General features: G+C 51.0%; 1 protein-coding gene across 1 annotated transcript; it reads left to right on the top strand.

Moving 5' to 3' along the window:
• The first annotated feature begins 2,447 nt into the window (after positions 1 to 2,447).
• On the top strand, positions 2,448 to 12,041 carry LOC116955544 (thread biopolymer filament subunit alpha-like). Its single transcript, XM_032976678.2, has 10 exons — positions 2,448 to 3,311; positions 3,962 to 4,173; positions 5,347 to 5,407; positions 5,866 to 5,961; positions 6,476 to 6,655; positions 7,083 to 7,208; positions 8,447 to 8,560; positions 9,071 to 9,177; positions 9,959 to 10,350; positions 11,234 to 12,041. Exons 1-10 carry the CDS (start codon positions 2,703 to 2,705, stop codon positions 11,257 to 11,259), a joined length of 1,923 nt encoding a protein of 640 aa, XP_032832569.1. The 5' UTR covers positions 2,448 to 2,702; the 3' UTR covers positions 11,260 to 12,041.
• The last annotated feature ends 1,236 nt before the right edge of the window (positions 12,042 to 13,277 follow it).

Raw genomic sequence — 13,277 nt, 5'->3', positions numbered from 1 at the left:
AGATAAACATCACTCATAAAAGCTGCGAATGGGAATCAAAATCGGATCGCCGGATTTATAGCCCAAAGCGCTAACTACAGCCCCACCACTCCCCACACACAAGACAAAGCCCCCCCGTATAGCCTTGAGAGACAAGTGCTGCTAGCGAGCATCCCACGAAGGCCTGAAGGGTACACGAGGGGGTTGGGTGGCCAGCACCACGCCCAAAACAGACGCACGCACTCACACGCGCACTCACTCGCACTCACGCGCATTCACTCGCACTCAAGCGCACACACTCACACACGCACTCACTCACACGCGCACTCACGCGCACGCATTCACTCACACGCGCGGAGGAGCAGTGGTTAACGCTCGTGCCTCACAGTAAGAAGTCCCCGGGTTCGATTCCCGACTCAAGCGCCTTTATGGGTGGAGATTGTATGTTCGCCCCGCTTTGCAGTCGTGTGTGCGAGTGGAGTTTGTATATCCTACCCCCCCCCCCCCCCCCCGGTCTACACGGTTACCGGTTTGACGCACGCGCAAAAACTTACATTTAGCCGAATAAATTAAGGTAGCCGACACAATCCTGGAGTCGCCCGCTCGATTCCATCTCCTGGCGCGGTAGCTGAAACAATGTGCCAAGTTTCTTACATCTCCAGCCCCGCCTCTATCCACCCAGTAGCATGGGGCGCCACGGTGGCTAGGAGATGTTGACTACCACGCCTGGTGTACATGAGGTCGTGGGTTCCATCCTGACCCTGACACCTGCTGTATATTTGGAGTTTGCGTGTCTCTCTCTCTCATCATCATCACGGTGGCTAGGAGATGTTAACTACCTCGCCTGGTATGCAGGAGGTCGTGGGTTCGATCCCGACCCTGACGCCTGTTGCTGTGTATTTGGAGTTTGCGTGTCTCTCTCATCATCACGGTGGCTAGGAGATGTTAACTACCTCGCCTGGTATGCAGGAGGTCGTGGGTTCGATCCCGACCCTGACGCCTGTTGCTGTGTATTTGGAGTTTGCGTGTCTTTCTCTTTCTCTCTCCCCGTGGTGGCGTGGATTTTTCTCCGGGTCCTCCGGATTTTCCCTCCACATTTAGAATAAACATCACCACGCGTTTAGAGTATTTGACTGCTATAAAATGTCCACACGATAAGTCACTTCGTTGGGCTATCATGTGTGGCCAGGTCGCGTCTGAAAAAAAGGTGATATCGATCAAGTGAGCCTTGCCTGGCACAATAAAAAGTAATTTAGTATAAACGGGTACAGCAAAGTCTGTGATCGGCAGGTCGCGTGCGGTGGAGAAAGCGTGGGTACGCCCAGACCCTTCCGAGACGTACACTCGGCGTGGAAGAGGAGACCGCTGTCCCTCGCCAGCAGTGCCCACATGAGACGACCGCCCGGCCACGCGAGGGGCTGGTGTGTGGCCCAGCGCCACGCGCGAACGTCTTTGTCTCCACAGCGGCGATGTTGAAGGCATCGCACCAGGCGCTGCATTTGAGTCGATCGGCTCAAATGCTCGTCACTGGCGTTGGCCATGAGCGGGAGTCGAACTCGGGTTGTCTTTTGCCGGGTTGGCAGCGCAGCGTGCCAACCACCACGCTGCCACTCCCCACACAAATGCAGGCGCGCCCACGTTTACAATCACAAACACACACATTCAATCACAAACACATTCAATCACAAACACACACATTCAATCACAAACACACATTCAATCACAAAGACACATTCAATCACAAACACACATTCAATCACAAACACATTCAATCACAAAGACACATTCAATCACAAACACACATATTCAATCACAAACACATTCAATCACAAACACACACATTCAATCACAAACACACATTCAATCACAAACACACACATTCAATCACAAACACACACATTCAATCACAAACACACAGTCAATCACAAACACACACATTCAATCACAAACACACACATTCAATCATTGCACATAACAAGACTGTTTGGGCAAGTGCAGTTTGCAAAGTGCAAATACAAAGGTCCCCCGAATAGCTTTTAACACACTGGTGAGGCAAGTGTTGTTAGCGAGCACCTATGAAAGCCGGCACATGAGGGGGCGGATGGCCAGCACAACGCCCGGCCGTCTTTGTTTCCCTCAAGGCGATGTTTACACCGCACACGATATCCATTTGAGGAGCGGTTCAAATGTTAACTGTCAGCGTCATTGGTCGTGAATGGGAATCGAACTCGGGTGGCGGTAGCGCAGTGAAGGCACGGGCGAACACACACGTGCACTGTCATAGACACCGCGCATTCCTACACGGACAAGAAAATAATGACATGTAAAAAATAAATAACTGGGGTTGGTTAAACACCAGGTAAAAAAATATATAAAATAGCATTAATATTAAATAAATAAATGTCCCGCCCGTGAAAGCAGCGGTTAGCCCATCCCCTTCCCTGGGGCTGAACTTAGCCTTTAAAAGGTGCCGGGGTCGAGACCACACAACTCGTGGGTCTCTCTTGCTCTACCTTGCTCCATCACCTCCCCTCCATCAACTCCGTCATCTTCCTCCGGCTTCGATCTTCCTCCTCCTCTTCAGCCAACTGCACAAGCAGTGGCGCCCTCATCTCTACCCGAGTTAGCAGTGGCACCTCCGTATCGTCCACCACCACCAGTTCCACCAGCACCGCTACCTCCTTGACCTCTCTCCCTCTCTCCCTCGCACCACCACCACCACGATGTCGGAGGCGCGTTCCTCACGCACGGTGCACTCGGTGCGCTACGGAGCTCAGTACTCCGGTGCCGGCCTTGGCGGGGTGTTGTCCAACCTTGGCGGCGGCGGTGGCTCCCGTTCCTTCAAGTTTGGCGGCGTAGGTCTGGCTCGCGGGATGGGCAGCGGCTTCGGAGGAGGCGGCGGCTACTGCAGTGGCGGTGGCGGCTACGGCGGTGGTGGCGGCTACGGCAGCGGTGGCGGCTACGGCAGCGGGTCCTCCTTCTCGTTCGGCTACGGCGGAGGAGGTGGCGGTGGAGCGGGTGGCTTCGGAGCCGGCGGATTCGGAGCGAGGGGGGGCGGTGCGTCCGCCGCTCTCCGCCTGCTGTCCACCAACTTCAGGAACCGCGTCGGCGCCAACATCAACGTGGGCACGTACGGGGTCAACCCCTCGTTCCTGCAGTCGACCTCGCACACCGTCTCGTCGGTGCATTCTGGCTTGCTGGGCGCGGGACCCGGCATGGTGGAGGTGGACCCGGCCTCGTTCCCTTCCATCGACTCGGTGCAGGGAACCAGAATCCGCGAGAAGCAGGAGCTCCAGGTCCTCAACGACCGCTTCGCCGGGTTCGTGGATAAGGTACGAGGGATGGGGGGCACCTGGGCGTCCTAGCCCTTCGGCTGTAGTTTATCTCCAATCCCCTCGGCTACAGCTCATCCTCCACGCAGTAGACGAGCGAGACACTCCGCAGGGACGTGTGGCCACGTTGATAGGACAGACTCGGGGGTCTTGATCTCGCCGGACTACGCATCCCATAGACGCACCCCTGAAACCCCAGATCAGATAAGGGTCCCCATGATTTTTCAGTCACAGGAATTCCTCAAATAAAGGGACCCCTGAATTCCCAGTAACGGTGACCTCTCAGTATCTCCACAGTAATCCCTTAATCTCACAGCCACAAAGGCCCCCTTCCAAACTATAGGGCATGAAATGACCCCTGTGGCGAGCTATTACGGGGATCAGGGCCCCCTTTAGTTGAGGATTTGGTAGACTGTGGAGTTATGGTGAAGTGATGCCCGCGACGAGATGCGAGACTCAGCTGATGAATTGTGAGAAACGGATCTTCCGCCAGTGTGCTGACCAGGATACGTTATCATCACCACCATCATATTCACGTGTTAAATAAACAGGACCACTGCCATCATCTCTACCACCCGCACATCTCTAACCATGCCGCCACCACCATTACCACGGTTGCCACCCCTGCCCACCCGCCCGTCGTCCCACAGGTGCGCCACTTGGAGCAGCAGAATGCGATCCTGAAGGCGCAGATCTCCATGTACACCAACACGGACTCGGGCGGCCCGGCCAACACCACGGTGCTCATCGGCTCCGTCACGGGGGCCCTCAACTCGCAGATCGATGGCCTGAGGCAGCTCAAAGCGGCGCTCGAGGCCGAGATCGACTACTGGAAGGGCGTGATCCAGGAGTACACGGCCAAGTAAGAGCCCCGCACACTCACCGATTGGGTGCATCTTGAAAATGTGCTCTTGTCCGCGGCTGTAAAATGATGTCTGGGTGCACTGTGTAAGTGTGCACTAGGGTGTGGCTGCACCATTGATTTCTGGGTGCATTTTGGAAATGTGCTCCCGCCTCTATTTGTTAAGTTATTTCTGGGCGCGCTTTGTAAGTGTACTTTTCGGTGTGGATATTCCTGGGTGCATTTTGAAAACGAGCTCTTGGTTCAGGCTGTAGTATTGTTTGCGGGTGCCTTAGTTATTGAGGTACACTTTGCAAATGTCGGATGTGGCCATGGCTTCCTTTTTGGGTGAACTTTGAAAACGAGCTTTTAGGTGTGGCTGCGGGTTTATTTTTGGGTGCACTTTGAAAATACGCCATTGGCTGTGGAATTCTGGGTGCACTTTGAAAACGAGCTCTTGGACGTGGTCATAACTTTCTTTTTTTTTAGTGTATTTTATAAATGGAGCCTCAGTGTGTTGAAGTGCATGTTTTTGGAGTGCATTTTGGAAATTAAACGCCTCGTAAAATTCAACTTAGATTTTAATAGAGCCACTTAGAATGACGGAATTCCAAGAAGCCTTGAAAATGATGCACATGTTTGTGTAAGTGTGGCTGTACCGATATTTCTGGATGCACCTTGAAAATGCACACTTTTTAAACACATTCTCCAATATAACCATACCATACTGGGTATGCTTTTAAGATGTGTTATTCGTAGTTGCCACACATTTACATATATATGTGTAGCTATGTAAACGTGCTGTTGGGTTTGGCCATACCTTTATTCATGGGTACACTTTGAAAATCCACATAAAAGGTGATCAAATCAAATATTTATGGGTGCACTTTTCAAAATGCGCACTGGGTGTGGCCGTACCAATATTTCTGGGTGCACTTTGCCAATGCGCAATGGGTGTGGCCATATCAACATTTCTTGGCAATTTTCAAATATTTCTGGATGTACTTTGAAAACGTGCTCCTGTGTGACTTAAGTGCTTACTTGGGTGAACTTTGTAAACCCGCTCTGACCTGGCCACTGGAGATAAGGAGATAACCCTGGTCCCCGTGAGAAGAGGGCGGTGGGTGGAAGGTATGGGGATGAAGGAGAGGTTTGTGGAGCTCACATTATTCTTTACCTCATCCTTGCTGCCAGGTATGAAGAGGAGGCGGAGTCAAACAAGAGCCTGGAGAACGAGTGGAACACCTTGAAAGATGTGAGCACCGAGAAAGTGGAGGTGGTGATGATAATTGAGGTGGTGGAGATGGTGATTATTGAGGTGGTGGTGATAGTGAAGTGCAGGTGATGGTGAAGTTGGGATGGTGCTGGTTGAGGTGATGGAGGTGGTGTTTGTGGAGATAACGGTGGCGTTGGTGGAGATGATGGTAGTGGTGGTGGTGGTGGACGAGATGGTGGTGAAGGTGGTGGAGGAGGTTGTGTGATGGTAGTTTCGGTGGAGTAAAGAGATGGTCGTGGTGCAAATGAAGGTCGAGATGGTTGTAAGGGAGTGATAGAAAAGGAAGTGCTGATGATTGAAGTGATGGTGGTGATGGATATTTTGTGGATGTATAGGTTGGGGTGGACATGAAGGTATCGATGTTTGAGGTGATGTCGATGTTGTTGATGATAGTGGTGGACTTCGTTATGCACTGCTCTGCATTGGTGCCCACACAGGAGGTGGACAAGACATACCTCTCTATCGTGGAGCTGCAGACCAAGGTGCAGGGCGTGGAGGATCAGATCGACCTCATGAAGAAACTCTACAACGCGGTTTGTGAAGCCTCACACAATCATCATCACCAAAATTATCATAATCGTGACCAGATTCGTCCCCAGCATCACCACCTTCATCATCAATCATCGCCATCATCTCACAGTTCACCTATTCTGTAACCGGGTGAAGCACGTATCCTTTTGAAGGCTTGGGGAAAAGCAAAGTCATGCAGTAAACAGTAGCGCGAGGCTCGCTTGAACCAGTGCTGGTAAACTGCCAGATGTTTATAAGCAAGGGACTTTCACCAGCGAAGGTTCAAGCAAGTCAGACCCTGCTGATGAGACACTGAGTGTCAAGACTGGTCTAGAGTTTGCTTGTTTAACCAATTCTTCTGAAATTATGCACTCCCAGACGAGCAAGTGGCTGATGAGATGTGTAAATATTACTTTTATTATCTGCTTAGTAGTGAATGAGATCATAGTCATCATCATCACCCGAAGCCCCCCCCCCCCCCCCCCTTTACCATTTTCCTCCTGAAACCCCTCCTCCTCTTTCAATCCATCTGTGCAGCGCGTCAAGGAGGTGCAGTCAGCTTTCATGGGCGTTTCGACCAACGCCGCCGTCTCCATCACGGTGGACAACTACAACCAGGCGCTGGACCTCACCACGGCGCTCAACGAGGTCCGCGCGCACTACGAGGCCCTGGCCTCCAAGAGCAAGGAGGACGCCTTCTCATCCGTGCAGTCGCGGGTGAGACACGGGACACACACACACACACGAGGAGACATGGAGAGACACCACGGGAAGACATGGGGACACAGGGACATGAGGGGTAGCACTTTCAAATCCTTGTTAAGTGCAGCCGCGAAGAATCTTCGCTGTCCAGGACACTTGGAAACATAAGGGCCTCTAGATTCTGCACTTGAATCCAAAGCTGCCAAACATCTCCATTTGGCAGGGACGTCCATCCGTCTGTCCCCCATGAGGCTTTGTAAAAATCTGGATGTCCCAGTTTAACATTTCCGTGTTACAGGCCGCACCCCAGGGCTGCTTCAGTAACGGACGGGGGATTCCCGCCACCGTGCAACCTCGCTTCACGTCTCGTCCATTTGCCCGTTTTGATGTTCCCTCCTCCTACCCCCTCCCCGCTGTTGCTGTCACCACCGTTGTCCCGCAGATCATACAGGTGGTCGGCGCCGTCCAGCCCGGAAACCAAGCCCTCGGCGAGGCTAAGCAGGAGCTGCGCTCGCTCAAGATGCAGATGGATGGCCTGCGTCGCGAGATCGACAAGATCCGGGAGGCGGTAAGCGCGCCTTTTCCCAAGCGAGACCAGACACGCGTTCCACAATCGTCCCTTCTGGGGTCGTCCGTCGTTGAGCCACTTGTAAAATGAAACGTCATTATCTTCTCACGGCAGTTTTAAGAGAATTGTAACAAACAAAAAACGGCATAAGATCGGCACCGCGAAAAATTGTCATTCTCTGGGTTTTTTTGGCGCGGGTGAAAGAACGTAAGAAGTACAATAGTCATATTCAGTACCATAGTTCCCTGCAGTCCCAACGCGATTTTACTCGATTCTGTCCGTTGAAAATTGCCTAAGCACCGGGGCTTTGACCGTCAGACTCGTACACGAACAACCGAGGTTTCTAATGTTGCGAATAATGAAATAAACAATGGAATTAGCCCCAAAATAAAAGTATCTCAGGCCAGATTCGCGTGTTGACCAAACAGCAGATACATCTGCAAGGGCCTCTTAGCAGTGACAGAAGTGACTTAAGTGTGTGTGTTAATGTGGTGGCCATGCGTGGCCTGTATTCCAGCACTGTGAATGCAGTAAGGTTTGGTGGATCACACACCTCAAACTTGAGGTCGCCACCTCCTGGCTGGCTAGGGACATTTTGGCAGTACAGAATGTGGATTAATTTCCATCTGCACTCCATATATAGGGGAATTGAGTGTTACCCCCCCCTCCCCCACCCCTCGGCATGCATGGGGTTCTCTCTGGAAACTGCAGTTTTCTCCCACATGCATAAAACACCTCGTTAACATCCCAATATAGGGTCACACAGCTTGGCCAATTTTGAAAGTCCCGTTCAGCCCTCGGTAAGGAAATGGCCCGAGACACCTTTTCAGCCGACTGCGCCACCGTGCGTCATCGTGGCCCAATGCCTTCGCTGTCGCTTTGACGTGCGCGATCTCCCCACTCCCCACCTCCCCCGATCTCAGTCTTGATTTCGGCACCACGGTGGCTAGGAGATATTAACTACCTCGCCTGGTACGCAGGAGGTCGTGGATTCGATCCCGACCCTTACGCCTGCTGCTGTATATTTGGCTGCTATGAATTGCCCACGTGATAAGCCACATCGTGGAGTTATCGTTTTGTGATAGCCAGGTCGCTTCTGAAAAAGAGCCATCTAGTTCAGTGGGCATTAGCTGGTCAAGTAAAAACAGCTTAGTTTTCAGTTTAGTTTAGATTGCCATCCTGATCGTTGGCGATCTCGGTTCTCAATCCCGATTCCGTCTCCACGCCGCGTGCACCAGAACGCGGAGCTGGAGACACAGATCCAGGAGGCAGAGGCGAACGGCCACGCGCAGCTGGAGCAGTGGCAGGACAAGCTGGCCGTGCTCAAACGTGAGCTCGACGACATCAAGAAGGTGAGCAGGGGTGTCTGCGACAACCAGCATAACTTTTGCCCGTTGCGCTATAGCCTCGGGACGACTTGCTACAACTCCGATTCCTTTCGCGAGTTAAGACGAATGAAGCTCGTGACACTAGCAGAGAACCCCGGAGTGGTCAGGACCACTCTTGTGTCGAAAGTAGCTAAAAAGTTAATCGGTAATAAATAAAAGTTCGTGATTATTCATGTTATTACCAATTATTATTGACGAATATGATCAACATTGATAACGCAAATGTACTTACCTCAGCCACAGACTGGCTGAAGCATAAAACAATGACGTCCCGGCGGCCATGTTGCACGAGTGACGTCACACTACCCATTTTGCACGGGGCTGTTTCGCTTGTGCAGTGCGAGTGATGACTTCATGCCGGGTGACCACCGCCACACGCCCATAGAATAACTATCCAATTTGGACTTGTAGATTTTTTACATTTTTGTCTAACGGCATTCCGCGACGTCTGACCCCCCCCCCCCCAACCTGCAGCAAATCGCTCAGTACGCACAGGAATACCAGGAACTGCTGGCGAACAAGATGGCGCTGGACATTGAGATCGCAGCCTACAGGAAACTCCTGGACAGCGAGGAGGCGAGGTGAGGTCCCCTTGACGACCTTATCGTGGTGACGCGTCCCTGCTGTTGTGAATCTTTCTGCTCTTCCTGCTGCTGTCTTCAAGTAAAAGTCAGCTCCACTGGCAGTGTTGACACCAATAGTAAACTGGCCACCCAGCTCACCAGCAGCAATGTCCAGATTCTTGTTGCGTTTCAACTAAAACGGTAATAAAAATGTACATTGCACCATGTATAACTCAGTTGCATGCAACCAAGTTGCCTCTGCAAAACAGTTGCCGAGCGGCCACTTCCTAGCGATCTGCTCAGCGATTTGCATCGATTGCAGTTCATCGTCATGTGACATTGCGAACTACGATTGGTCGTCATGATCCTGGATGGGCTGTTCAATTTCCTCGCTGTGCAACCGCTCGCTCAGACGCGGACAAAGCGGTTGCAGGCGATGATTGAGTTGTGTGATTTCCAGAGTTATCTGGTTGCATAACTGCTCACTCAGATGTGGACAAAGGCGTTGCAATTGTCACCAGTGCAGCGTCATTCTTTGATAGCCTGTGATCAAATCACTTGGAATGCACGAAATCCTATCTGACCTCGGAAGCTAACAGGCTTGAGCCTGAGTAGCGCTTGGATGTTCTGTCGGACTATATTATCAGCAGAGGGCAGTGCTGCAAATCCCATTGTTGTATTGTACTGTGACCCAACATCAATGCAGTCTGCTATCCCCGACTTGAGTGTGCACAACCGACTCACTTTCCACCACTACCACTGTTCCTGCTAACCCGCACCCTTCCCTGTGGCCACGCAGGATCAGCAGCGGGGGCGGCATCACCATCTCCATGTCCAAGTCCACGACCATGTCTGGTGGTGGTGGCGGTGGCGGTGGTGGATATGGGCTGGGTCTCGGATTGGGTGGTGGCGGTGGTGGTGGTGGTGGTGGCGGCGGTGGCGGCTCTGGCGGATTCGGGCTGGGTCTCGGATTGGGTGGTGGCGGTGGTGGATTTGGCGGTGGTGCTGGCGGTGGTGGATTTGGCGGTGGTGCTGGCGGTGGTGGATTTAGCGGTGGATTTGGCAGCGGTGGATTCAGCTCTGGCGGCGGTGGATTCAGCTCTGGCGGCGGTGCTGGAAGTAGCTCCTTCGGAAATTACAGCAGCGGTGGAGGCAGCAGCAGCATGAGCACCAGTTTTGGAGGTGGACACGGTGAGATGAACACCGGGACAAAAGAGTAAACCAGCAAACATTGAAACTAAACACTGACGAATGTGATGATTATTTTTATTAACTAAAGAGGGCATCACTTGAAGGTAATTTTGTATGGGTGTGGCTTTGGGGGTCAGAGATGCTGAGCCGGCACAGCTGAGATCTGGGCCCAATTCTGGTTGAATTGAATTCTCAAGTGTAGTGGAGTTAATGGTTTCAGTCCGGTCACCAATGACTGTTCCAAAAAAATAATATGTAATTTGCTTTGTCACTTAATCTGGCTCTGAGACTTAAAAAATATTACATTTTAACCACCATCTCGAAGGAATTTCAGAAGCAGTTCTGTGATATCTGCTTCAGCGGGCTTTTCTCTACTGCACGGGGTGATGCCCTGCTCACTGATCGAATTTCAAACAGACATTTCGTATCATGACCCGAGACCACGGGCACAATTAGTATCGTAACTCTATTAAAATAATGACTCATCTACCCAGGAAAGCCACATTGAACCCGAAAACTCAAGTTTCAGGAGGGTCCAGCATTGGGATGTTTGGCCATCACCAAGGACATTGTACGTTTTTGGCTATGGGAGGCAGCCGTAGAACCCAGAGAAAACCGTGCAGGAGAGGGGTACAACATACTAACAGCACGCAGAAATGCACCCAAATCAGGAATTGAACTAAGGTCCTTGTTGCTGTAAGACGCACGCCTGCAATACCCAGGGTACACTCAAGGGGGAGGGGGGAGGGTCTTACATCAATGCGTTAGGGTTAGGGACGCACTCTTGTTGTCACCTCCTATTGGAACGTTTGTGGCATTACGGGCGTGAACGATGGCTGGACGATGACCTTGTTTTTCTGTTGTGTGTGCGTGTTTTCCACAGCGCTCTCGTCGACCCTCATGGGATGAGCGGCGAACGGATTTTGACCGCGAGCCGTCGTCCCGTTTTTTTTTACACGAACAAAGGAAAAACGTGCGGAGATCGATCAAATGAACGCAACGTGAAAAACCCAAACACTCCGAACGCCACCCGAGTTTTCCTTCGACAACGCAAAGCTCAAGGCTCCCTGCAGCATGTACATTAGCGAAATGTGTAATTCCTTTCCACTTGGGGCTAATATCCACTACGTGCTTGTGTCCGCATGTCCGGGGTTAGGGGTGACAGGTTTTACGCCGATCGTGGCAGGAAGGGGGGCACCTTAGTCCCCACACACCACCGACGGCTGCGCCCCCGCCCCGCCGCGCCCCCACTAGACCACGTTTGGAGCGCACATCAAACAACGTCTCCACCAAACACTGAAAGGCGAAGAGCAATAAAAGAGCTCCAGTGAAACGTCAATAGCTGGTAAACAGTAGGAGGGGACGAGCAATTAGGGTGCGGAGCACGCTAGCCAATCAGACACTGGGAATACCTTGAGCTCTATCCACACGAGCTAACCAGTCAATCAGGGTCTAATGCTACTCCTATCCCAAACCCTAACTCAGCCGCACCACTGGCGCTTGGGCCCACCTCCCCTTCCTGTTCACGTTTCACTTCTGTCGCGTTCTTGACACGGACTGACCGGTGCTCCGCGATTGTGAAAGTGGTCTGTGGCAGAGTCGGCTGCTTGCGCTGCGGTGGGCGGTGGGATTCGGTGGTGCGGTCTAGTCGGTTGGTTTGACGCTAATAAACCTACACGCATTAACCTGAAGCCACGTGTGTGCGTGCGTCTGTACAAAACCCTTATCCACCGGCACATCCGAGCAGAGCCAACGGCATGGGTTGACTTCGACTGGTTACTTTACCTGCCGAACCAGAACGAAACCAACCGCGATGCGCTGCTCCCACACAACGACATCTCAATCTGGGTCGGGGAGCCAAACCAGGACCAGGGGCCAGTGAGTCGGACAAACCCGGCTGAAATTAAGCTGATCCAAATCAGCCTGTCGAATCTCAAAAAGCTCAGCAGGTATTAGGAATCCTGCATGTATAATGTGTAAAAGGAGTTCGGCTGAATTCTTCACTCCTGTGGAAATATCTCCACAGCTCATCGGGATTTTCCAGCATAAATAACATTGTCTATAATCTTAGTTCTTTCGGTAAAGTCACGTTGAAAGGAAACAATAAAATAATAGAATATATATAAAACAATAAAAATTATATATATTTTATTGTTTCCCTTCAACGTGACTTTACCGAAAGAACTAAGAATATGAATTACTGCAGTCACGAAAGCTTTAAATCAAAACATTGTCTATGTCTAAGTTATCAATGACTCTATGGAGCATCTATTTGATTACCAGACTAATGGGATAACAGTTAAAATAGTTGTGTGCCACTGGACGGGGGGTGATACTTGGGGCTTAGGGATGCCATCGGCATCATCAGCCGTGTCAAACTGGGAGTGGCTTGTAGGGGGTTTCCTGCCTTTGGGTTGTAGGGTGTTTGGTGAAGCAGAAATTTTTTAAAGCATGCAGAGTAACTGACCAAAACAAATCTAATTCGAGATGATTTTGTTTAATTAGGTGAGATTTCAAGAGACCGAGGTTAAGTATAAAATATAACAGCAACAAAATAAAGTGCAGCAATGAGGAAAATAGAAACGAAACAAAAACAACTGCATGGCCGTAATCTTGATTTGAAGCTTTCGTGACTGCAGGAATCCATACTATTTGGTTCTTTCGGTAAAGTCACGTAGGTAGAAAAATAAAGATTATTCATGACAGTAACTTGAAGATTTCGGGCGCTATGAGCCCTCACATCTCCTCGGTCCTGCGGAGGTATGCAAAAGTAACATCTAACCTACTCTAAAACATGAAAAGACAAGAGCATTGAGGAATCTTTGTTTAATTTAAAAACAACGTATTAACCATTCTTAATAACATGTTAGATAACAGCAGGGGCGGAGCCAGGATTTTGACTTTGTGGGGGCTGACTTCAATATTCT

Source organism: Petromyzon marinus, chromosome 60, assembly GCF_048934315.1.
Source record: "Petromyzon marinus isolate PM22_M1 ecotype Great Lakes invasive population chromosome 60, UKy_Petmar_22M1.pri1.0, whole genome shotgun sequence".
Taxonomy (NCBI): Eukaryota; Metazoa; Chordata; class Hyperoartia; order Petromyzontiformes; family Petromyzontidae; genus Petromyzon; species Petromyzon marinus.
The sequence above is the reverse complement of the archived record's forward strand: the minus strand, read 5'-3'. Positions and strand labels throughout refer to the sequence as shown.